Source organism: Hipposideros armiger, unplaced genomic scaffold (genome assembly GCF_001890085.2).
Source record: "Hipposideros armiger isolate ML-2016 unplaced genomic scaffold, ASM189008v1 scaffold_208, whole genome shotgun sequence".
NCBI classification, from domain to species: Eukaryota; Metazoa; Chordata; class Mammalia; order Chiroptera; family Hipposideridae; genus Hipposideros; species Hipposideros armiger.
The window spans coordinates 2045733-2072698 of NW_017731558.1; the positions used below are offsets into that span (position 1 = coordinate 2045733).

Genomic DNA, 26966 nt, shown 5'->3' on the forward strand with positions numbered 1-26966 from the left:
GCAGTGTCACTGGCCCTCATATGTGGGATCCGAACCGGGGCCCTCTGGCGTCCCAAGCCAGTTCTTAACCATCGTGCCACTCGGCCGGCCCTTTAGAGTTATTTCTTATGCTGATTCCAGGAAGAGTAGGAGAATGCAATTATTTCCCAAACAAAATTCATTTTTCAAGATGCAATCTAGTGCTTTCTTTCACTTAGGTATGTCCAAGATGGAGAACTAGAGCGGTGTGAATATTGACAGGGTCCTTTAGCAGGGTATCTGAATCAGAGAATAGTAGGCATGAAGATAAGCAGATGAAGGAGTTCAATTAGAGGAAGACACTCAACTAAGGACAAATAGATTTAATCTTGCAGGCAAAACCAATCAGTTGGCTGTGGCTTCCCTGAGATCTGGAGTTTCTAGAGGTCAGGAAGAAACAGTGCCATGATTGATTACAATTTCTGGCATGGGTATGGGCATAGGGAATGGCAGTGTGCCCAAAGGTGGCATAATTGAAGTCCAGGATATGAGATAAATTATCTTAGACCAACTTGAAAGAAGTGGATGACACACATTTCCTTCATGAGCAACTGTGAGAAAGGGCTTTATATGGTGTATATTTTCATGCCTGTATTATGGGCATCGATAGGCTCTCTACCCCTGGAATACCCATCTACTCAATGGTTTACATTATTAGTCAGAATTAGGTTCTTGCTGGGTGCTCTATATTTGGTTTCAACTTTAGAAACAGACTTATAGATGAGAATGAAGAATTGGAGGTGTCATGTTCTTTAAAATGTCACTTTCAATAACATTATGAGAAAGATACTTTGCATGAAAACTGATGTTATAAAAACAGCAATAACAACAATAAAAACAATCCTCTCCCCTAAAAGTTTTTAAAAATTCATCAAAGGTAATTCTTCCTAGAGTTTAAGATATACATAGAGGGCCGGCCGAGTAGCTCGTTGGTTAGGAGTTGGCTTGGGACACCAGCTCTGAGCATCAGGGCCCCGGTTCTGATCCTACATGTGGGCCAGTGATGCTGTGCCCTCTACAGCTAACATGGTGAACAATAGCTCGACCTGGAGCTGGGCTTCTGTGAGTCGCCAGTGAAGGTGTAGGTTGCAGCTTCTGCTGCAGTGGGCTGCTGTGCTACCGTGAGTGGCTGGCAGCCGGTGTGAGTGGCTGGCAGTCCCGAGAGCTGCCAAGCGCCACCATGAGTGGCCGTCCATAGGCTGGAGACCAATCTGCCTCACCCGGGAAAAGCTCAATGATAATACCAACATGGGCCAGTGAAGCGACGTCTTCCACAACTAGACTGAAGAACAAAAGGACAGCAAATTGTCTGTTCCCCTTCCCCAATTCCCCAATGCTGTTCCCCTCCCCAAATTCCCCAATAAAATCTTAAACAAACAAACAAACAAACAAAAACAAACAAACAAACAAACAAACAGATACACATAGAGAAGAAACAAATTCTCCACTGTCTGGGTTCAAGCCCAGGCTTTGCCACTAATGGGAGATTGTTGGTGAATTAATTCACTTCTTAGAACATCAGTCTTCTCATCTTTGAAGTGGGAATAATAATAAGGACTAAATAAGATAATGTATGCAAAGCACCCAACACCATGCTTTAACAACCAAATAGGTATTCAATACATGTTTGCTCATAACTTCATTATGCTTTTGTGGTAACACCTGGGTTTCTGCATTAAGTTGCAAAAGATCTTTTGAATTTTTCTGAATATTATGATTTCACCATGAAAATAGTTTACCCTGAAGAACAGAAAACAGTAGTTCACCATGGAAAATAATGACCTCTTTCTTGTCTTGTAAAAGAATGCTAATTCGGGAGTTCCCACGGAGGCACTGAGATTCAGTAGATGCGTGTTTCCGAAGGAAGGATGAGTCCTCTGTGCTGAATGGACAAAGGCAGGCTCTGCAACCCAGTCAAATGGTCCAGAGCTCACCCTCACAGTGAGGGCAGACACAGAGAAGCTGTAAAACTCTGTGTGTCTTCTTCACTCTCGGGGGTGGGGCATGGGAGGCTCTCCTTGTCTCCAAAGCTATTGACTACGCTCAGATATGCCATTGGACTGCTGAATTCATCCTTCATCGAAAATAGGTTGTTTTTCCCTGAAGAATGGTAGTTTTTAAAAATATCTTTGAAGATGTTCTATATTATTAGAATTTGATTTCTGCATTCAATTTATTAAGGCCCAGGATGTGCCACCAAGCATTGTTTTAGATTTTGGGAGTTTGAGAAATATCTGATGACCCTAAATTCTGTTTTAAAATCACTTTGATTGTAAGAAAGCAGATGGCTAAAATGCTCGCAGAAGTCAAATAGCAAGCAGGCTGGGTTACTTTATGGGGGTAGGTGGAAAGTAAATTCACTGGGACCTCTGGTCCCCAAGAACATAAATGGAAACTGCTGGAGAGTAGAAACGACAGGCACACAGTGGGGAATGTCCTTCAGTTTGCAGGGAACAATGTTCCTTCTCAGCCACCATACTGCAGTCATAACAACCTCTGTCATCTTGATTCAACCACAAGAATCCATATTAATTCATTATGTGGTAAATAAGGACTCAATTTACTAGGCTCCCACAAAACTCTCCTTTCACCTATAAATATATTAATTTATATAATTTTAATGTTATAATTTTTATTATAATTTTCCTATCTATAGAATCCCAATTTGAGTAAAAACAAATGTATATTTCAGTCCCTAGCTATTTATAACAAGAACAAGTGTGACATCTTATACAAAAGCAAATTCCTTCAACCCACTGTGACCTTGGTTTCAATTTGTCGCTTCTGAATTTATTTTCAATGGAAGGAGATGAAAATATTTGTAAATATCATCTAATACTTCAATTTCCAACTTTCTTCAGAGGTTTTACATTTTCATTATAATACTCGTTATATTTGTCCTGTAGGACAAAGACCAGAAAACGAAGAAAATTCTTAAGTATGAACTGGAAACATTTCTTTTCATCATATCTTTCTCCTTTTCCCAATGACTACAAATTAAACTATGAGTACTTTTCATTTTCTTTGCAGCTGCCAACTCTATGGACTTGCTAGAACATTTTTTTTCCTTCAAAAGGGAATCACTACTGTGGTGAAGCCATAATTTTGCAGAAAGACCAACATTATAATTTTTTAAATGGCTATGTCTAAAGACATTAAGTTTTAACGCGAACAAAAACTACTGAGAATTTGGGGAAGTATTTCTGCTTTTGCCTGCTGGTACCAGATTAAGTGACTAAATCAGATTAAAGTTATTTATTGCTTGAGAGAACATCTCCTAGTTTAACTCACCTTTGGTCCTTAGAAACTTTAACAAACATTCCTAAATGAAGCCCTTGACCTCTAAACTGTTTATTTTATATTTCTTCCCAAATGCGAGAAAAAGAGCTACAGCAATCAGAGCAAAAGAACCTAAACCGGGGACCAGTGATCTTCAATATTCCAAATTCTTTGGAACAATAGGATTTGGAAGGAAATGTTTGGCAATTGCTTAAGAAAGTGCTGCCATCATTTAGCATCACCTGCTGTAAGCGAATTCATGACGTAAAGCCGAATTTAAATGGTTACAAACAACAAAACAAGCCTCTAAGAGAAAATGGGTGGGAGCGAAGGTACTTCAGATGTCCTCAAAGATGCACCTGTTATTGCCGCCCAAGAGTCCAAGATGGTTCATGTGCTTTTTGTGAAGAGAATATCTATTGTTGTGGCGAAATTAAATGGATTTTCTTACTAGCATGCAATATTTATCTATCTGTTCAATCAGAAAAAAGTTGTCCTCATCACTCTAACATATATTAGTTTTTCAATTTCCTCTTAGTAATGTTTCCTTAATGTTCTTTAGGGTGAGACCATGGAATTTCTCATTTCTCACAACAAAGACCATAATTTATTAGAATTATGCTAATGAGTTTTTCTCATAAAATCGTATCCTCATTTTCATAGGTGACCAATCTGCACTCTTATCCCTAACCATCAGGCAGGTTTTCATAGATGTAAGTAAAGAGGGCCACTGCATTCTCCCAGTTGTGGTTTCTCACAGTTTTCTGGTTCCTATTTTAAATATATGTGTGTGTGTGTGTGTGTGTGTGTGTGTGTGTGTGTGTGTGTGTGTGTGTTTTAACTACTATTCTGTTACTTCAAGTTTGGTCCTAGAAAACTGTATTTTATCATTACTAATACACTACTAATGTAATGATTTTCCAACTGTGTTGTTTTAAGCTCAATAATTTATAATTTATGCCAATGGTATGAACTTTGGAAAATTTAGTTTCAAAAGCTATTTTTGAAGTAAAGCCTTATCAGGAATAAGTTTCACTGTCTTGCCAGATGAAATAATTCTGGCAAGAATGATTATATAATATATACGTATAAACTATACGTATATATTATCAAATAATGTAGACGTCTGTATAGTGATTATTACATTGAAGAACAATTGAGATATTTAGTCACAAAACTATTAACTTAATTCATGACTCAGAGTTAAAAAAATAATCTACTTAACTTCTTTAAAATACTTGGGACATTTCTAGCAATGTTTGTGGTAACAGATTTGGTTTCTGAAAAGGATAAATTCTTAGCACTTTTCTGCTTCACCTAGGTTCCAGATTGCAGGAACAAGTCTAGATGTGCAAAACCATCCATATTATCCCCATTTCCACCGTCTTATCTCCACTTGAGCAGAGAGGGGCAGAAACTCTATTTTAAAAACATTTAAAAATATATATGATTTTGTGATTTCAAAAAATCAAAATGAGTTCTGAGAATCCTGAGTGGCATGCTGTCAATCCCTTTTGTGTTCATCTAATTGATTTGTATATCACCTTTTCTTAAAAGGTTTTTATTAAAATATAGCTAACATACAATATTTTGTTACTTTCAGGTGTACACAATAGTTATGCAATATTTATATACCTAAAGAAGTGATCACCATGATAAGTCCAGCAGCCATCTGACACTGTACCACACTATAACAATGTTGTTGATCTTTCTCCCTTTTAAAAATTTTCAATTAGAGTTGACATTCAATATTATTTTATATTAGTTTCAAGTAGTTAGACATTAGCACAGTGGTTAGACATTTATGTAATTTAGAAAGTGATCCCCCACTATTACCACCTGACACTACACAGAGTTATTACCATATTATTGACTATATTCCCTATGCTTTACTTTACATCCCCATGACTATTTTGTAACTACCAATTAGTACTTTTTAATCTCTTCACCTTTTTCACCCTGGGCCCCAAACCCCCTCCCATGTATCACCCTGATAAATCTAATACCCATTTGACACCAAACATACTTATTACAATATTATTGACTATATTTCCTGCGCTATACCCTACATCCCCATGACTGCTTTGTAACAACCAATTTGTACCTCTTGATCCCTTCCTCCTTTTCACCTATACCCCTAACCCCATTCCCATCTGGCAACCATCAAAACATTCTCTGTATCTATGAGTTTGTTTCTGTTTCATTTGTTTATTTTGTTCTTTAGATACCACTTATAAGTGAAATCATATGACATTGTATTTCGCTGTCTGAGTTATTACACACAGCACAGTTCCCTCTGGGTCTATCCATGTTGTCGCAGGTGGCAAGATTTCCTTTTATTTTTATTTTATTTTATTTTTTTATGGCTGAGTAATATTTCATTGTATATATGTGCCACCTCTTCTTTATCCATTCATCCATTCAGGGACACTCAGGTTGCCTTCATATCTTGGCTATTGTAAACAGTGCTGCAACGAACATACAGGTGAATTTGTCGCCTAGAAGTAGCATTTTGGGTCTCTTCAGATAAATACCCAGAAGTAGGATTACTGAGCCCTTTTTTGTCTCTTGTTATAGTCTTTGTTTTAAAGTCTATTTTGTCTGGTATAAGTATTGCTTTCCTTGCTTTTTGTTTGTTTGTTTCCATTTCATGAAATATCTTTTTTGATCCCTTTACTTTCAGTCTGTGTGTGTCTTTTGATCAGAAGTATGTGTCTTGTAGGCAGCATATATAAGGGTCTTATTTTCTTATCCATTCAGCCCCCTGTATACCACCTTTTAAATGTAAATGATTTAAAGTATCCTTTTTCTTAAGAATATCACTCTTTGTATAAAAAACTGAAATCTTTTATAACCCAATGAAACTGACTTGTGTTTTTCTAGCTGCTGTACGTATCACTAATCTCCTTCTTTTGGTTGTCTAAACTCATCTGCAGATTTACTGAAGGCAGATGGAAATGTTTTTATTCTAGAGCATCAGAAAAAACCAACAATAGTTAAGTAAACCTAGCAGGTAATACCCCTGTGGCTCTGTCTTCTGATTAAATACAGTACATTCTGTTATAAGGAAAAGTGGGTGTTAGTATGTGCAACAGCCACATGGTCATGTTAGAAAGGCAAGCTAGAGGACCCTAGCCTTCTGTTGCTGATAATCTGGGGAAAGCTGGGCAGTCAGTTTACCCTGTTACCAACAGGAGTGAGCAGCAGACTCAAAATCAGCACACTGGCTTCTGTGTGCTGGAGTAAGCCTGGGCTTCAAGGCCGAGGTGGTCAATGGTGAGAGGCAGCACTTGCCTGGTACCCACTGTGTACCCAGTGTTGTGCCAATAACACACTTTATCACCTATACCCTGACAACAACCCTGAAACTTAGTCGTTCAAAAAATTGAAAAAGTTAAGTAAATAGACAAATGCCATTTTCATCAGATATGGTAATGCTGGATGGCATTATGCTTACAAGCATTTCCACATAAACCTTCGATATTTTACATAGGCTCCACTTTACATCAGCCTCTCTAAGTGGATTGTATGTGGTTGAAGAGAGCATGATGTGTATGGAATGCTGTTACACGTCAGGCACGGTATTAGGCACGTATTCACGTCATGCTGAAAGCAGCGTCACTCAGGCGGAAGCTGGGATTTGAAGTGGACTCAAATCTAGGCTCTATCACTTACCAACTGTGTGGCTCTGGGAAGCTGGTTAGCTTCGCTGACACTTGTTTCCTCAGCTGTAAATTAGAGATAATAGTGCATGATCATTGTGAGAATGAAATGAAAATGATGAATTTAGGCAAAATGCTTAGTGGATAATGTATGAACTTATATGAAATACTCCATTCAGTCCACTGATTTTATAACTCTGTTTATGCTTATCATATGCAGATGCTATTCTAGCCATTTGGGATACATTGGTGAAGAAAACAAAACAATTTAAATTATTGTTGGAGCACAGTGATCAAGAGCAATCTCTGATACCAGACAAAACTGAGTTTGAATTCCAGCCTTTCCAGCTGGGTGATCTTGGAAGTTTCTTATTCTGTACATTGGGGATAAACCATATTCTGTGGTTGTTATCAAGACAAAAATGAAGCAATATATGAAATGCTAAGCACTCTTTGGCATGTAGAATGCACAATAAATGGCAGCAATTTATTAATTTTATTATTGCTAGTACTAATCCTCCTAACAGCCCTGAGAGGAAGACGTGGTTGTCATTGCATGGAAGAGAACACTGCAGCTGAGTAAGACTGGGGACCTGTCTGGGGTGGCAGAGCTGCGTGGGGATGGCATCTGATTTGAAAGCCTGTGCTCTTTACCTGGGGCTGCCTTCCAGTGAGCACACTGACAGTTGCACTGTCTACCTCTGTTACTCTGATGAGACTGGAGTTTGGAGAATATCTATTGGCAAGTGTCAGATCTAAGGAGTGTGTAATGTTTTTTCTTTCCTCTGGGTGTCTGTGTGTTGTTTGATCAATGCCATTTACTTATAAGTTTAAAGCCGTATCACATCTTGACTTTATTGTCATATTCGGAACTCTCCACCTTATGACATCTTCTTAGGATCTGTATTGCTTTTTTACAAGGTGGAAAGAGGTAGTTAATGAGATGAATAACAATTTGGAGCAATGTCCAATGGCTAATGTATTACATTCAATTGAATCATAGAAAGGTCTACTTCTGCGCACTGAACTTGAACCTGGGTCCTCTCACTTTTCTGAGTTGTGACTTTTCCATTCCTACCTATCTCTGATCTCTTTCTCTCTCACTGTCCTGTGCGTTGACATGATGCCTACATCTTTAAGAAGAATGGATCATGTCAACAACCCTTAGGCCAACAAGAAAGTTGGGTATATCATCGGGCATATTGTACAGTAAACATTTATTTGTAGGTTGAATGTATCTCACATTTAAAGTTAATGTTTCCCGGGCCGGCCGAGTGGCGCGATGGTTAAGAACTGGCTTGGGACGCCAGAGGGCCCCGGTTCGGATCCCATATATGAGGGCCAGTGACACTGCCCTCCACAGCTAAGATGCTGAACAACAGCTCAACCTGGAGCTGGGCTGCTGTGAGTCGCCAGGCGAGGGCGTAGGTAGGCTGCAGCCCCTGTGGCAGTGGGTTGCCATGGGCTACTGTGTGTAGCCAGCAGCCAGCGTGAGTGGCCGTCCAGAAGCCGGTGACTGATGTGCCTCGCCCAGGAAGAGCGCAATGATGGTGCCAACTTGGGCCAGTGAAGCAACGTCCTCCACAACTAGACTGAAGAACAAAACGACAGCAACTTGTCTGTTCCCTTTCCCCCAATTCCCCAGCACTGTTCCCATCCCCCCAATACCCCAATTAAAAAAAAAAGTTAATGTTTCCCTCTGATAATGCTCTGCTTAACCACAAAAATCATTTGCAGAAAAAGCTGATGTTATTCTAGGGATGCTAAGTAAAAATTCAGAATTTCCTCTCTTTCTATGTCCCCAGACCCATATCAAGTTTAATATTCATTCTCTAGTTGGAAAACTGAGACATAAATAGCTTCTACTTCCATCCTTGATTTTTCATTAGAAACTAAATACAAAAAGAGAGCCATCATCTACAGCCAAGTGTACAGACTTTCCGAGACTGGTTTGGTTAAGAGAATTTATCAGATAAATAACATATGTCTCCAATGGTAAGACCCCCCCCCCTATTTTTTACATTTTTAATATTTGTGGAATTAGGCTGCCCTGAATAATAGACATATTTGTTTAATGCAGTAGTATTTTCTTCCATTCCAAAAAAGCTGTTATTCCATTGGTGATATAACTTAAAATCAGTGGTTTCTTAGACTCATAATACAGTAATAAATATTTCTCTTTTTCTTAGAGGGACAGCTTCCAAAGGCAAGACCTAGAAGTATCTGGGGCCTTGCCACTTTGGGAGTTTAATTAAGTCTAAAATTATTTTGCTGTGTGATATTATAAACAGCCCAATAGAAGACTCACATTGGAGAGCCCCCTGTGGAGCACTCACCATGCACTGCTTTCCTCATGGATAAGGTGCTTTGCTGGAAGCTGCAGACCTGCAGACCACCAGACCTTGAGGTTTTGAGGCTGACTTTCTCTGGCAGGATGAAGTGGAGACATGAGGTCAACTTTTCAAGATTATCTCCTTGCTTTGGAGATTTCCCTGAACCTACTTCGCCGGTTCCTTTGATCAGCAAAAATAATAATGGTGAGAACATCGAATAAAATAGCCTATATTTATTTTGGCAAGGTTTCTAGCTCGTTACAGTTTTAAGTGTGTGTGTTTATATATGTTCTGTGAGGTTGGCAGGGCAAGAATTATAATTCCTGTTTGTAGATGGAGCAATGAAGGCTCTGGAGTTTGTGACACACCGATGGAGAATTAAAGAAATAAACGTAGGTCTTTGAACCCAAGACAGTGAGGGCTTTCAGAGAGGATGGGTGTGGACTTTGGGCTCAGATCTCAGCTCTGCCATTTACTGAAGGTGTCATCCTGGGGAGCAGCCTTAACTTTCGGCATTCTGCGAGTTTGCTCATCTGCACAGCTGGGATAACCATGCCTGCAGATTACAGATAATCAAACCTGTGCCCCAACAGGATCACAGATGATAGCAGCCCTACGGTGAAGGCTCAGTGCATGGGAGATATCATTATTTCCATTATCCTTTTCTAGAAATCACTTAGCCTGAAGGAACATTCAGCTAAAACCTAGTGCTGCTCTAGGAAATAAGATGGTTGAAGAGCACTGCACACTGAAATGAGCCACGTGAATGTCAGAGAGTGATATTCTTTTGCCATAATGGTGCACTAATTAGAATGTAAACTATGCTAGTGAAACAAAGATCTGAGAAGTCACACTAGCTCTGAGGGAGCTGTCTGTAAATGGTGTCTTTTAACTTATTACCTGTTAGAATGATAGTTGTTAATTAGGTTGCTCCATTAGTTAATTGACCCTTTTCCTTTTCTTTAGCCAGAAAGAATGTGCCAACAGTCTTGATCCAGGAGCCTACACAAGAAAACATTTCCCTATTTCCAGGAAAATGAAATCCTCATAGATGAAGAACTTAAAAAAATTCAGTGGCCAGAAGAAAATGTGACAGCACAACAATCCAAACTTCTGCTTTCCATGAAAGAGGCCTTGGTTCTTTGTCTCAGTCTTCAGGGCCAATCCTCCAAATTAGATTTTTTATTGTGTATTTGTGCCCAGTCCTTTACTTGTATGTGATAGGTGGCACTGCTGAGTTTGCTGGGGAGGAGGGTAGAAAGAATGATTTCAGAGGGTGCTTTATTTTCAGCTCTTTAAGTTGGCCAGCTCTTTGGGCTGATGAAACTAATAGGATTAACCCTTTCATGTCAGAAGTGGGGGCGGTAAGGAGGAAGCGGGAGACAGAGGGAGGGGCGAACTTTGGCAGGGCTGCGAAGGTCTGGGCAGAACAATTCCCTGTCCTAACGAGGGACAGAGTTGCGCTTCTGCTGATAGCGCTGGCTGGCTCTGAGACCTGATTACGTCCCACGTGGCGGCATCTGAGCCACGACAAGAGTAAGGTCTCCCAACATGTCCATGTCCCGCGTAATTACTGCGGAGCTAACCGAGGGCCATCAGGGCTCCTCGGATCCGCGAGGGCCGGAGGGCCGAGGGCCAGGCCCATCTCATACCGCACCCCACCCCCACCCCCACCTCCTCCATTCTACCTCTGCTCAGTGCCCGCAGGTGACAAAGCCCCAGGAAGCGCACCGCGGCGGCCGGGGGCCCCGGGACTGGCACACGTTCAACTGTCCTGGGTGTCCACATTACAGACCTGGGAGCTCTTCTGAGAGCTGTGATTCCTCTGGCTGCAAACCTGCTCTGCAGGTGTGTGCACTCAAAACAGCTGCAGAGGAGTCGCCGCCAGGCCGGGCGGCCACGGGGAGCCTCCCTGGAGCGGGTTCCTTTCTGATTTAAATCATGATTTCACACGAGAAAAGGTGGACAAGAATGAATATGAATTACCTCCTGTAGCATTTCCTAAAGTGTGCTCTGCGACCTTAAATTCTGTGACAGCTGGATGCGCGGGAAATTTGGGGAAAGCGGGGTTAAAAAAGTGAAAGGCTGTGTGGCGCGTCAGCTGGGCGGGGCGGCCGCCTGTCCGGCCCCAGCCACAATCGTCAGCCGCCGTGTCGCCGCCGCGGGACACGCGTCCTCGGAGCGCCCCGCGGGGGAACGCCCACGCGCCAGGGCTACACCGCGACACGGCGGCGGGCGCTTCCCCGCGTTTCTTGGGGGAGCCCTTGTTTGTGCCGCGGCTTGAGGGGCTCGTCGCCCCCCACGCAGGTCCCCAAGGCGCACACTTAGGGAAACACCGCTTTAATGCGATGGTGGCCTCTTTTGAAATGAGGAAATAAAGCTCTCAACTGGGCTCAAAGGGGAAATTTGATATGTTAGTAGAAAGATTGAGGTTGTTTATTGTTGTTATTGTTTTGCCGTTGTTACTCGGATGAAGCCAGGGTAAAATTCTTATAATGTTACAAACCCCATAAAAATATATTTCCCAGTCTCTAGAAAGAGCTTATTTTAAGAATGTTATTCTGTTAAAAAATATCATTTGGTATGTATTTCACCAAATGTGATTGAATTTTACACCTTTTAAAAACTTTATATAATATTTACAATTGAGAAAATAAAATCTTTTGTCAGTTTTGAATTTTGGTTTAGAAAACATGGTCAAACCTATTAGTTCAGCATATTATATAAATAGATTTCTCTGTTCAGATTACTTGGGGAAAAATGTAAGATACCAACTCTGAATTTTTAGATATCTCTGCTGAATTTTCAACAAAAGGTGTTTGATTCTTATTTATGCAAAATGTCTTAATATATTCAATTTTTGTTTAAAAATGGTATTCTGTACATGTGATTTTGTAGCTTTAAAAAAACCCCAATATTCTGTAAATATTCATGCAAAACTTGCATGAAAGGAATCACCAGTTTTATCATAGTAATCACCCTGGGGAGGGAAGGAGAGGAATGGGAGAAGAGGGTGTTAAGGCCTAAGCTGTAATAGTAAGGTTTTATTTCTCTTAAAAAGCAAGAGAACTGAAGCTTATATAGAAAAATGTTAATATCTAGGTGGTTGAACAAGGATGTTTCTGGTATTAATTTATTGAAAAAAATTATTTTTTATTTTTTCTATACATTTAACACATTTCATTATAGAAAATGCGATGAAAGAGTATATGTGAAACTCCAGAAATTCCTGACCAATTGGCTTTAGTTGGATACTCTAAGGCACTTCATTTGATCTAGTCACATTGTCAGAGTTATACACTTTGTCTCCTTTGCAAAGGGTTTGAAGTTACTTTTACAAAAAGTGGGCAGCTATGGCTTTGTTAGTTCTCCTACACAGATCTAGTAAAACCCACAGAGGAGATCAATGGATATTTATTGAATAAATGCATTGTATCTCAATCCTTTGGCTGAGATTTACATTTATTATAACTTAACCTTTGTTATAATCTTTGTGATTGTAACTTAATCATCTTGCAGTGCTTTTTTTCTCTAAAAGATCCTCATCTTTCTATTTAAATTATGTGTTGAATCACTTTAATAACCCATAGTTCAGGGTCAATTGCTGCTTTTTTAATCTGAAAAAGAATAGCTATAACATTAATGTATTGATAAATTAATAGAATTTCTTAAATGCTTAAGACATCTCAGGCACTGTGCTAAGCACCTTTCCTGCTATTACACATATAAAAGTATGTGAGACGTCTTACCACTCCTGTTTTACTGATGAGGAAACAGTTCTATAACTTATCCAAGGCCACAAAGCTAAAAATGTGTTTCAATCAGACCTGTTTCCTTCAAAGCCCATGCTCTTAGCTACTCTATTGCCTTTTAGAGATGTTTATTTAGCTTACTATTATTATAATTCAGAGGAACATCCCAATGTAAGCATCATGTTTCTTTAACTCTAAGACATCTATTTTTCACCACATTTGAAAGTTATGATATTAGAATGCTCCTCCGTTGGTGTGTACAGACGTCATGTTGGTGGTGGTCCTGACTTTCCATCCACCCCTTTCCAGCCTACACAGCCAAGGGTGTATCCTCTAAGTCACAGGGCACAGGCTTCAGTCAGTATCAGCAGGTTGCTTTTCTTTAATCATGACCTTGAGGTCATTTTAGGAAGCAGCTCCTGTCCGATGGCAAGTTCTTTCGCCTCGCCAAACCAGCTCTGCTCAGCCATTGTTTATTCATAAAATGGTGTGTGTATTCGCGGGTAACTTGGATAGGTAAGTCCTTTTAATTTTTTATTCTTTTTATATATTAAAAAATGTAATGTTGTTTAGTTGATTTTTTTTTCCCTTGACTGGCCCTTTAAAGACCCGGAGAGTCTTTGTCTTGACTTGCTGCCACTTAAGAAAATTTCACAGTAGTTGAGAACTAATTTCATCAGGAAACATTCTGAGCTTCAGTTAAAATGTAAAATGCTTTCTTTAGCCCCAGGATAAAATAAAATTTCATTTGCTTTTACTTTTCTGCAATAATGCCAATAAGGAGATATTGCCAGGGGCATTAGGGAAGCCAATTCTATAGCTGAACAAATCGATGATAAATCCACTTGCCAAATCCTGAATATACCCAGTGAATGAGTATTATGTACACACACACACACACACACACACACACACACACACTCACACACTGTCACACACATACTCACACATGCACACTCACACTCATACACACACGTACTCTCACATACATACACATGTACACTCACATACTCACACACACACACACACACACACACACTCACACACACTCACACACTGAACTAGCCAGGGTAAGGATGAGATTTCCCTAAAATAACTTAGTCCTAAAATAAATAAAATACCGAGATTCTCATGTTCTCAAAGTCCTCACATAGCTGCTCTGTGTGCACAGTTGTGAACTGAAACCAACATAGCAGCCTGACTAACAACAATAGACAGCACTTACTGAGTGATAGCATTATTGAATGATGACTATGTGTTTGCCCCATTCTAAGCACTTTCATCCTAGAAGCTGATGCCATTATTATTTCCCATTTTTCAGATGAAGAAACTGAGGAACAGAGAGGGTAAATCCACTGCTGAAGGTCTCATAGCTGATGAATGGCAGTCTGGTTCCAGAGCCTACATATTTTTTGCCTGTGTACTGTACTGCCTCTTGCTGTACATCCAAACCAAATATAGGCTTCAGAAAATGCTAGACAAAACTCTAAACTGTGATAATGGTTGTGATGGTGATGATGATAATTATAGCAACCACTTATTGAGTCTTTAACTGTGTACTTAGGCAGTATGGTAGGCTTTTTTTCACACATTATCTCATTTAATCTTCATAATCTAGGGATTTAGATTTTATTATCCTTATTTTATTGTGAAACTGATGCTCAGAGAGCTCAAGTGATTAAGGTCACAGAGCTAGTTATTGGCTACTTGGTAATTCATACAAGACTATAACTAGCCCACTGCCTCACTCCCACACTTGCATGAGTTCCCGATTTGGTAAGTAAAGGGAACTAGAATGTTCTTCTCAGCACTGTGATAGTCATTATAAGTTTCATGGTCACTAATTACCAATAGGAAACTTGCTACCTTTCCACCTCAGAGTGAAGCTGGGTATGATATATCTTAAAATGCCTTAACATCCCTTGGTAAGGTGTGTACTTTGTGACTTTAGGCTGTAATATTTCTGTTAAAATTAATCACTCTTTGGAATAGTGTCTGACTTCTGAATTAACTGCAAATGAATGGCAGAAGCAGAATGGTACAAAAATGACTGAAGTTTTACCTCCATATTTGCTCATAACACTGGTTGGGAAAAAAGCAGACAACAAAAATCCTTAAATATAACAAAAACCCTTAAATAGATTGAAATTTCCTACCCTTTTAAATTTACTGAGATTCAGTAAATGGAAACAGTCAGATTCCAGACAAGGGAGCAAAACTACAAGTCCCAGGTGGTGGGATTTCTTCCTGTTGAGAGTTGAATGCCGGGAGCCTGAAGGGAGATGCGGGCATGTTCCCCTGTGTGGGAGGGGCATTCGCTTCCCAGGACCCCTTGCCCAGCGAGCACAAACCTGTGGCCCGGGGTGCCTCGTAGAAGCTGCATCAGAACTTTGAGGAGGAGGCTCTGGAGTAAGTTATTGCCCCAAAGTCACACAATGAGAAAAAGGTGGAGCCTCAACCCAATCCCAGGCAGATCTAAATTCAGGGCTCTTAACTACTGGGTCGTCCCAGCTTGGTTTCCAGGTAGGCAAAGACTCCTAGCAGTGGAGGTGACTTCCCTACAGGTCTACCTCACCAGATTAGCAAAAAAGTAAAACATGCTTTCAAATGTACATTTAGATTTTAATGTTATTACTTTCAGGTGAATTTTCAAATATGAAAAATAGTTCATGTCAAGAACTCAAATGAAAGAATCTCCAAATATATTGAGAGTTTTCTTTTTGCGCCTTTTCTGGGAAAGCTCTGTGAAGATTTTTAAGGAATTGAAAATGGGTAGGTATAGTAATTCTTGCTCTCCTTTTTTGGTGTAATTTGACTACTTTATAAGGCCTGAACCAGTAACTTTGTGTCAGCAGATGCAGGGCACGCACCTTTTTCTGGGACGATGATTGTGTTTATGTTACAAAGATTTAAAATAAACATGGTGCTACATGAATGTGGCCAATTCATCTACTTTGGTATTGTGAGTATCTTGGTCTCTTCTGGCACTAGGAAGAGGATATGATGCCACTGGGCACATTTCTAAAACTCTCAGACCAGACTTCACGAGTGGGCCATGTTGATTTCTCCATAAATGTAATTTTTTTTCACTTTAGGAGGTTTGTGTACAATATCAAATCAATTATCAAACCACAGTTTCTAAAATATAAAAAATTTAAATAAAGTCAATGCTTATTCACTATATGGAGAGAACCAAATCAAGCTTCTCCTTTGAAGCTCATTTCTGTTGGTACTTATGGGCTGGGAGAGCTGTCTTTGGGATGGCGGTGGGCAAAGGTGGTAGATCTAGCCCCTGAGAAGGGCATGGGTTTGTAACTGGCAAAATGATTAGCCATTAAATTATCAGAAGAATGAACTCCTAATAATTCCTTCTAAACAATGAAGCATTTTCTCCATCAAGTGGTGGGGAACAATGGTGCCCTTTGCTTGGACACTGGAACAGAAAAATGAGAGGGAAATACACATCAGTGAATACAGTTTCTCTTGAACTCTTAACATTTACATCTCAAGGGCCAGCGGCCTGGCAGGAATGAATCCGGGTATTCTATTTTGGGCCCAACTCTAGGAAATAGCTTCCAGGACTGACCTGATCTGAGAATGAGTTATAGATATTATAACCAACTTTTCCTTCACACAAATACCCCATCCCTCCAGAAAACTTAATAGGCTTTTGAGAGCCTCCATTTAGAGCCGGCTGCATAAAATGATCCTTTGATGAAAAGGGATTGGAACAAGGGTTAAAGCCGACATTGAAAGGTGACTGTGGAGGGCACAGTGTTCATACAACCCTCCTTTAATATGTGTGGTGTGCACCTGTGATAAGATGATTCATTACTTAGGGCCAGTCTTTGACAAGCTCCATCGTTCAGCCCTCGGGGTTCTGACGGGACAATCCTGCACCCGCCCAGGAAATATAACAAGGTCAGCTTTTTTTCCCCTGGGACGTAGATGGAGATGGTTTAGCTTATAATGCATCTCTGTTTACTCTTTATGTAAAATAAAAACAGGGTTCAAGACATCACAATTCCTGTTCTCCACAGAGTAGGCCAAGCAGGGCTGTGCAAACTCCCTGCCAGCTAAATAACTCGAAGGAAAAAGCTTGCAGAGGGTTCAAGCTCGTTCTCTTCTGTGTTTATTCATCAGAAACAGCAACATTTGAGATGGAGGTGCCCTAACCGCCGAGGCTGAGCTCTGTGTCAGGCCTTCGAATGGAGGGCACCCGACACCATCAGCTTCAACTCTTGTCTGCTTTTCATGCTGCCTTTCCATTTATTGGGGTCTTGAAGATGGATCCACCCTCATACGAAGCTCCAGCAGTATCTCCGTGACTGCAGTGCTGCCCATTAGTGGGGAAGGGCATGGGCGCACCGCCCAGGATGTGAGGAAGGCTCGCTGGCCTTGGCAGACTGAGGTGAACCTACAGGCATAAAGAGACCACCCAGCTTCCCTGAGAACCAGTCAGAGTCCAGGCATGTGTGGCCCATGTGCGGCGGGCTTCACTCTAACTTACCCTTTCTCTTTGATGCTTTTATAGGACTTCTTCAGTCGTTCCCCATCACCTCCCCATACATTCAGAAATTGGCTTTATTAAGGCTAGTTTAGAAATCTTAGAGCAATTAGGAAAGAAAACTTACCAGTTTCCCCCATTACCCAAGTTTAAAAAGAATGAAAAAAATAAAGCAAAACTGAAATTTTATTTTAAAAATTTACCTTTTTTTTTTAAAAAAAAGAATGCCCCATCATGAAAAGTAATTTCTTCAATTAAAGTCAGAACATATGTCACTGTATAGAAATAAAAACAAAATAAAAGGAAAAAAGTCTTGCTTCTAAAATATAGAAAACCCTCCCAACCCTTCTCCTATTCTTGACATTGCTAGTAAACATTATTTATTTGCCTCGAATGGATGCGGCTACATATCACTGTCATGCAAAAGAAATTCATTTCCTTTCCAAGTTCAATCTGCCATAAAAATTCACTCTTGTTCCCATCTCCCACTCACCTGTCCTTGTGCATTAGTTACTAGTTGACCCGTGACCCCCTGAAGGCTGGAGAGGGCATTGCCAAGGGCCTGTGAGCTGGCTACGGAGCCCATGGCTGCTGCTGCTGCAGCCGCTGCAGCCTGACTTGCTAGTGGATTATTAACCAGCTGAAAAGAGAGAAAAGATCAGGGTAAAACCATGGAGAGGCACAGGTACAGCACACACATGCAACAGTCACTGGGTGAGGAAGCTTTTGACTGAACTGGCTCATGCAAAGGGCCGGGAACCCACGAGAGAGGACCTAGGGAACATTTCTCTGAAGCTGTAGGGTTTGGGGGAGGTTGGAAATGAGGCTGGAAGGACAGTATTCTCCACTAACGTGCCTGCTTCATGGAGCTTGGATTTAGGACTAGCCCCAGGAGAGAGTGAGGTGGACTAGTGGGATCTTCTTACGTGGAGAAATGATTTTGGAGAAGTCCCTGGGTTTTGTCCTCTAGACCAAATAAAACTCTGAGGAAATGTCTACTTTCTTTGAGGTAACCAGACAGACTGTGGAGTTAAAACAGTATGGGAGTGGGAGTGGAGGAGAGGAATAAATTCTAAGGAATTCTGCAAATGAATTGACCTTTTTCATTTGTGAATTGCAGTTTCCATTAGGGTTATCTGATAAGGCAGATACTTCACTCCACTTCTGTCTCCAAGGAGGAAGGAAACCAAAGTCAGTAGAAATGGAAACCTCTGACCTCTGTGCTCTCAGAGGGGCAGTCTAGGGCTGGGACATTTTGGGGGGCTCATCCTGACCATGAGATTCAAGGGAAATGAGAAAGGTCCTTTGGTGAATGGCCAGGTTAACATCTGCTTGCTGTTTTAGATAATAGATGGCATTCCCTTGGTCTCTTTCATGGGACAAGAGTGAAATAGAGAGAATAATTTGATTGGGTGGGAGTGGGGTAGGGGGGTAGGGGGGGCACTCAAGGAGGAGGTTATGGCTGCCAAAAATATGTTTTTCCATGGAGACCAATTCAATATTCTTTATCCTGCCAATTTTCCACACCACAGGTTTTCAGGCCTTCTGACCATGAGGCAGAAGTGTAGCTTGAACTAAAATCTGCATTTAGGTTAATGACTAGATATAAATTCAGGAAACATTTAAACTATTTTCACAGTATTGGTTTTGATACATGAATTTCATTTGTATTTATTCTAGGGTGTTATTTTTTTCCCCATATAGTTCCTCTCAAGTACAACAATTGTTGTGTATAATAATGCATTTTCCATCATCAGTTCCCACATCCATGAAATTCCTGCATTTTAGCAGGAACTTGCCAAGGCTTAGACTTGGTGGAAAAAGAATTAATGCCATACTTAATTCAAGTCCTGGAAGCTCTTTGAAAGATGCCTCATTTTTATTTTTACTTTCTCCATCCTTTGTCTCAGTCTCTCTTCTTTCTCACTTTCTTTTCTTTCTTCCATTAAAACATATTTTATTATTTAATTCCTTTGGAAATTTGCCTAGAATTTATATTATCTGATGAGGAAGGAAATACTAATTGTCAGAGGAATATACATAACAAAGGACAGGAATTTAATAATTCTTTTTTTAATTAATGTGATATCCTTATCTTATTGGTTTCTTTATTCATTTGTAACCAATTTTCATGTAACTAGTTCCACTGTAATTCCATTGACCCAGCACTTTTTTAGAAATGAAAATCCATTTTAAGCTCATTACTTTATGTGTCTTTAGCTTTTACCTCTTGCCTAAAATACAATAATGATTTCCTTCTTAAGGAGAAAAAAATTCTCATTCATTGGTCAAAAGAGAAACCCTGTCTTATGCCAGATTACCACCAATGGGAATTTCAAATTTAGGTTGCCCTTAATCTTGGTTTTCCGAGTATATTTTTATAGTGTGTATAGGCAAGTAATGGTAATACTGAGAAAAATCCTAGGTTTTAGTTTGAGTCCCTAAAGTGAAAGAGTTCATATTGCATTCATTTTTCACTCTTAAAGTGAGGAGACCCCTTGAGGAGTCCTTCCCAAACTGCCTATATAGACACTACGCAGGGGTACACTATTCTCAGGTGGTCTGCTGGCTGCTGTGTTTACATTCCTCTCATGCAATACAAGTTGAAGTCAAAGTGAAATTCCTGAGTTTCAGGGAGATCTCAAAATAAGATTCTTAATTCTCTAAGAAAGATTAAATTATGTGCAGTTTGGTTTTAGTGTTGAATATACAATTTTATCCATGAATTGTGGATGAAAAACTTAAGACAGTGTATACAGAATGCTCTCTGAAGAAAACAGACCGTGATTCCCATTTAATGAAGAGAAAATATTTTTAGAAATTGCAAGACATTTCTCTATCATCTAGGTCAATCAAAAATCCATGTAGGAAATTATGGGATTATTGTCTGGATACAATATATTAGTGTAGATTGACAATTTCCCACATTTAGGACACGTATATATTGTTGAGCTATAGTCCCATGTATTTGCTATAAATTCAGGCATTACGTATAAAGGATAAACTCTTGTTCTGAATATAAAACAAAGTAGATACTTAAAAGCAGGCTCTGAGCTTTTGCGTTATGGGGCCAGGAATGGGTCCCCTTCTACTGCTTTGAAAGGTTGCTTCAGCAACCACAAATGTACGGTTGTTTATTTTTAATGCTTTTTCCCTCTACATCCCGGTCCTAGGTTGTTCCCTTTTATGCTGCCTATCCCGCTTAATGGCGCCAATGCTGACTCAATGACTCTTTTATTTTCTACCCTGCATCCCTAGGTCTTTGTGAAAGGTGTGTGAGTTCTGAGGAAACCCCTGCTGGCCCCTGGAACTGGTGTTAGAACCAAAGGCGAGAAAGTGGAGTAGACAGACAGCGGGTACAAGTTAATTTGTAAGCTGACAGCGTTTCAGGTGGACCATTGGGTCGTTGATGGACACAGCTTCATAACTAGCTTTTGGCTTTCCTGTCTGTGATCAGACTGCCAAGGCAGGGATGTAATATGCATAAGACATGTGGCAGGGAGAGGGGAGGGGATGGTGGGGAAACCATACGTGTTCTCTTCATCACCTCGGGTCATGTCACTCTGTATTGTCCCTAGTCATGTCATATTAGCAGTGCTCCTATCGATACTTCCTCTTGATTGAAGACTCAGAGTAGATTTGGACAGCAGGGTGCCCAGGCACAATAAATGCACATAGCAAGCTTGCTAACGTTCTGGGAACAACTGGATGTTTTGAAGTTGCTGCCAAGTTTATGCCTTCAGGTCTTTCATTGCCAATATACCTGACCAGCAAAGGGTAGCCTAAATAAAGCCGGACTGCATTACATGCTTGCGTTTTTAACAGACCAACTTGAAATACATGCTGAATTCTGGTGCATGCTTTTGGATAAATGTGGCAGCTCTCAAAGGAAGGATTTGCAGAGGGCTAGAGTTCTCATGCTCCACCCAAATAGATTCTGGGCCTTGAATACATCAAGATATAGTTCTGGGATCCTCAGATAGCCTAAAACCCTACTAATAGAAACACCAATTTCTTAAGACAGTCATCACCTCAAATTTTAGAGAATAAAATAACAGAACAATTTTTAAAAGTAGTTTTGTACCAGTAAGGAAGGACCCCAGACTGCACAGAGCCCTGTCTCTCCATTCAGACAGATGAGGGTATCGCTCTGAAATCAGGTTGTCTGGGCTGTGACTTCAGGTAAACCACACCTCAATTTCTCACGGGTAAAATGGGTGTAAAAATATTGGGTTGTTGGAAAAATCATGACTTTTTTTTCTGTTTTTCATTGCAAAAATGCGTCATGACTTTTCCGACAACCCAATAATACCCATTTTACATATAGTGCTTATTCCAGGTACACACTACAGAGTTACGATGAGAATTAAGTGAGATTCCATACGCAGAAGCTTTAGAACCATACTTGGCATATATCATGTTCTTAGTAAGTGTTAGCTATTGTTCTTACAGTTCCCATTAGGCGTGTGGATGCTGAACTAATCAGTTTGTCAGAATTAGAACTCAACTCCATAAATAATGTGAACCCAGTGAACTGCAGTCTCTATATTTTAACTGTATTCTCTAATTTTACTGTACTTATTTTTTAAAAGAGTAGCTTGAAAGAAAATGTTAGCTAACAACATGATTGTTGGATGGGGTGAATTTCATGATTAAAAAGACAAATATGCTATTTAAAAATATTTCAGGCTGGAGGACATCAGAAAGAAGTATTTAATATATGATTTCACCTGCTTGTCTTGGAACTCTCATGTTTGATTATTTATAGAGAAATTTATAGGGAAAGTGGTGTTTTGATTCTGAGGCCGGAGTCAGTAGGTGACAGACCAGCAGGAGAGACCTTTCTAGTATGTTATCCTCACTCTTAGTTACAACATGTGTTAGATTCCCATAAGGACACCCATTTTGGAATGTAATTCCTGCCTCATGTCAAAATGTTGTGAATGAAATCTATCTCTCACTTGCATTTTTTGATGGTGAAGGCATGCAGGAAGAAGATTTATAAATAAATTTCCTTAGGATTTGCAGTAGCTTGTTTCTACATCCACATATCAACATGGATGAATAGTGGGTATAATGAGAATAAACCCTATAAATTCCTAAATCTATAGTGTTTTATGCACCTCCTTGTTAGCTGTGGACACTAAATGGTAATGAGAAGAAAACTTTGATAAAGTCTCTTCAAGGCCCACTCTTAGGTGATGTCATACGTATGACATCAAGTAAGTGTCACCATAGGTGATGCCACTACATGATGGAGGAGTGTCTTTCTCCAAGTCTTGCTCCATCTTCTCTTTCTCTGAAGGGTGCACATCTTACAGCTTGGTAAAGAATTCAGGTTTTTTGAATCTGAGCATTAGTAGCCACAATACTTTTCATGAAAATTTGCTGATGATGTTATTGTATCATTATAAATCTTATTTACAAAAATATGGCAACATGATGAGGCAGGATAGCTATGGTATTACATTCCCGTGTTGGTACCTTTATTCCAAGAGGGCCTCATGAATACAGCAGCTTCAAAACCTTTCTTTGGAGCATAATGGCCCATGATCTATAGTTTTATCATTCTCCTCATGAGCTATGTGGATTTTATAGAGTATGGATTTTGGAGCAGCTCTTTTTGCTACTAACTTTTCAATTTAGAATCCTGAAACCATGGTGAAATTTGTTTTTAAATGAGGATGTTCATAAATGCATTCATCACAATTCATTCCTTATTTAAGGTACAAAGCCACTTGCAGTGGCTGTCTGGAAGTAGGAGGATAAACGTGGCTTTTTGAGTTCATTCACATACATTAAGTCATTACTTTTCTTATGCTGTATACTGTGTCTCTTGGTTCCTTGGGAGTCTTTTAACCAAATCAGTACTTCCACCTCTTAGCCTCACGTCTTCTCTTAAAAGGTCAAGGAAATGCCAGCAGACAAATACTGGAAGGGTGGCCATATTCACCTCAACAACCTATTTGACTTGTGTTTTATCTTACTGGGCTTTCCCCCTTGGTCTCATAATTATTACATGTTACAACATTCTCATCACAGTTAGGAATCCGTTTTGTGAGCTTGAATATTTAGCCAAGCTTTGCTGCTTGCTCTCTGACCACTGCCCTGTAGAGATGGGAACGTGCTAGATGCTGACCTTCCAACTTTCTGTCAACAGAGGTCAGCTGTACATTTTTTTCTACTTTTATATATGCTTGCAATTTTTCATAATAGAAATTTTTAAAATTTCCCTTCCACTTTCCATCCAGCCTTCTCATTTATTTCACAACACTTTGAATCTGATATATATTATTCACTTATTTTACTCTCTTTATCCTCTCTCTAGAATGTAAATTTTGGTCGACTGCTATATCTTCAGCTCCTTCAACAGTACCAGACACCAAGTAGGCCCTCGATCAACATTTATGAAATCAACATATGAAGAAGTGAGTCAAAGATCTCTAGGTCTGACTGGGACCTTGGTGGGAGTTTCACCCTTCAATATTTACAGAAAAGAGTAAAAACTTTGGAGGCAAATTTGTCCAAACTCTTCTTTTTAAAAATACATCACTACACTTTATAGTCTCTCACACAATGCTGGACTGACTGGTGAAAGCCTCGAATATGAGCTACATAGTCCTGATGTGTCAATTCATCGTGTGAGTTAGCACCAGAGTTACAGCTTTCCTTCAGCTGCCCAGGCAGAGTCCCACAATGTGAAAAAGGGCATTGAACAGTCTTTATGACTAGTTGGAAAAACTCCCGGATATAAAACACAACAATGGCAGCATCTAAAGATGAAGACCCAGAGATTCCCTGGCCATCTAAAAGCCCCCAGACACCCCTAGAATTGCATGGCTGGAATTGAATGGGGACAGGGCTGGGTGGAGGGCTTAATCTCTAGGTTTGATGTTTTTTGGGGGAGCTGAAGAATAAGGTGGCAGTTAATGAGGACCTTTCCATTTTTATATTTGGGCTGTGGCAGAGGAGATGGAGTTGGGCGATGGAGCCTACACTCCCACTCCAGCCTCACGGACTGGAGCAAAGCCCATGAAGACAGCATGGGCAGCAGAAGAAGGATGGACTCACGGGCTCCTGGGAACAAGCAGAGCTGCTCTGAGGCCAGGTGATGGGGTGGTATCAATGCGGGATGGGGCATGCTCTCTCTTTGTTCAACTTCACAGTAGCGGGATTCGAGGGGCAACTGGTCACTTGGGCATTTAGATAGTTTGTGGCTCCTAGAGGCCTCTGGACACAGGGTCAAAAGTGAGATTCTACTCAGAGGCCACAAACCCTGCACATCATTGCATCTATGAGCACATGTGGACCTCTGAGAGTGTTCTAGAAGTACAGTGGAGAGAGAGGTAGATCCTGCAGGGGGCCCAGGTCAGGTAGTGCAGGATGATCAATCAGCTGTGCACCAAGGAAATGGGGAGCCCTTGGAGGCGGGGAAGGAAATAAACAAGTCCAGCCTGCACACTGTGATTTGGTGGCCAACTAGAGAAAGCTCTCCAAAGGGAGGCATTTCTCTTTTAGTTTGAAATTTACTGATAGAATAGTCAAGCCCAGAGCTGAGGGGGATACATAGCTTTTAACTTAACCCAATACATTTGATTTTGAAGTAGAGAGGTCACATTATGGAAACACCAACTCTCAATCAGAATTCATCCAAGTTATATGTAGACAAATATTGCGTTACCACAAGCCTACACATCTCATTTCCTTTTCTGTCTAGTCCTCCATTTAATAACCTGAAAATCTATCTTTTTATTGAGTTTCATGCTATTTTCTTACTTACATACAATAGTGCTGCTCTTACCAATTGCCTGTTGTCATGGCACATTAGTTAGGTGAATTTGTTGATATTTCTGTATTTTTTATTCTATCATCCAGTTTAAACAAGTGATTGGGAGCACTCTTTTGATGAAAGAAAACAAGACTATACTTTTTTTTTCTTAAATAAATTACTGCCGTGGTACAGTAGTTGGTATTATTTTAGTTTCGGGCTATGGGAACACACAGCACACTTTCCCCACCCATGCCTAATTTACATAAGTTACTCCTCAACACTTGTTGAGTCCCTGCAGGGAAAGAAGGTGCTATGGAGGGCAGAAGAAAGACAAGAAAGGATGAGGGGCTCAAAGAAAGACAAAGTACGGTCTGTCCTAGGGAACCTCAGGACAATTCTGTTTATTAGCAATTTCCCAATAACTGTGGTGCAGGCTTTGAGCCAGGCCCCGGGGACACAGAGCTGAACAAGGCTGAATAAGGCAGGAGCCTCTTGCCTCGAGGCACTTCCAGGCTCATCGATAACGGCTGATTTCCATCCCTTGAAGCCTTTGCTATAAAAAAGGGGAGCATGGAGACCGATGAGGGGCTCTCCGAAGGCCTCAGGCCACCAGACCACCTAGGAACTAAAATCTTAAAGGATGATTAGGAGTTGATTGGGAAGGGGATGGGAAGGGGAGAGAAAAGTCTTCTCAGCCCCTGGAAATGGTGTGGTCATAGATGGGAGGCGAGAGACAGCCTTTTGTGGGTGTGGAGCCACTAGGCTGGCACTTGTATATTTTGGAAACATGAAGTGGAAGAAGGGAAGTGTCAGATGATGAGGGAAGGCGTGAGCTTATGGAGGGAGGACTTTGTATGTCACTTTACAGGGCTTGTCCTTCATTCTCTAGGCAAGTGCAGAGGGACATGATCCGATCTGAAATTTAGGATGGTCACTTTGGAGACTGTTGGAACGGAGTGGAGGCTAAAGAGGACAGGAGGCCATGGAGCAAAGACAGAGGCAGGGCTGCCCTTCAGGAGCAGAGCGTGGCTTGGGCTGCCTCTGCACATGCAAGTACAGTCTGGTTCATCATTCACTGATTCAGCAAACATTGAGCATCAACTATATGTACAGACATTCTCATTCTCAAAGAGCTTCCGGGGTGTGCAAGGACAGATAAATTATGAGCCAATAAGGATGAACCAAGGTAGGAGTGGACTCAGTGAGCCATGGGGACATTGGGGAACTGGTTAGCTCAATGAGCGGAGAAGAAGGGTGCCAGAGAATCTTCATGAGCTCAACTGAGCTCAATCCTGAATAAACAATAGATCAACTAAGCAGGCAGTTAGAGATGAAGAAAGACTAACTTCAAAAATCTGGGAACACGAGCATGTCTGGTATATGCTGAGTGCTCCGAGCACAGTTAGGGCAGGAAAATTCTGAGCTGTGTTCTGAAGGCAGAGAAGAGTGGAAAAATATGTGTATGAATGGTGTGCATGAATTCATACGGTATAGAGTGTCTCCTGAGCAGTTTCCCCTGTAAGCTGTTGCTATGAAAGCACCTAAATATTCATATCCTTTTGCAAGATTATGAAGATAGCCTTAACAGCTCTGCAACTTGGGAAACAACACTAATTGACAGTCAGCATGTCATAAATTACTTTT

The 26966-nt window shown here is 40.5% G+C and overlaps 1 protein-coding gene across 1 annotated transcript in view; it reads right to left on the reverse strand.

Moving 5' to 3' along the window:
• POU6F2 (POU class 6 homeobox 2) overlaps positions 1–26966 on the reverse strand; it is a 444250-nt gene that overhangs the window by 43038 nt on the left and 374246 nt on the right. The window contains exon 7 of the mRNA XM_019653830.1: positions 18045–18191. Coding sequence (XP_019509375.1) covers positions 18045–18191 — 147 coding nt within the window. The remainder of the gene's footprint in view (positions 1–18044; positions 18192–26966) is intronic.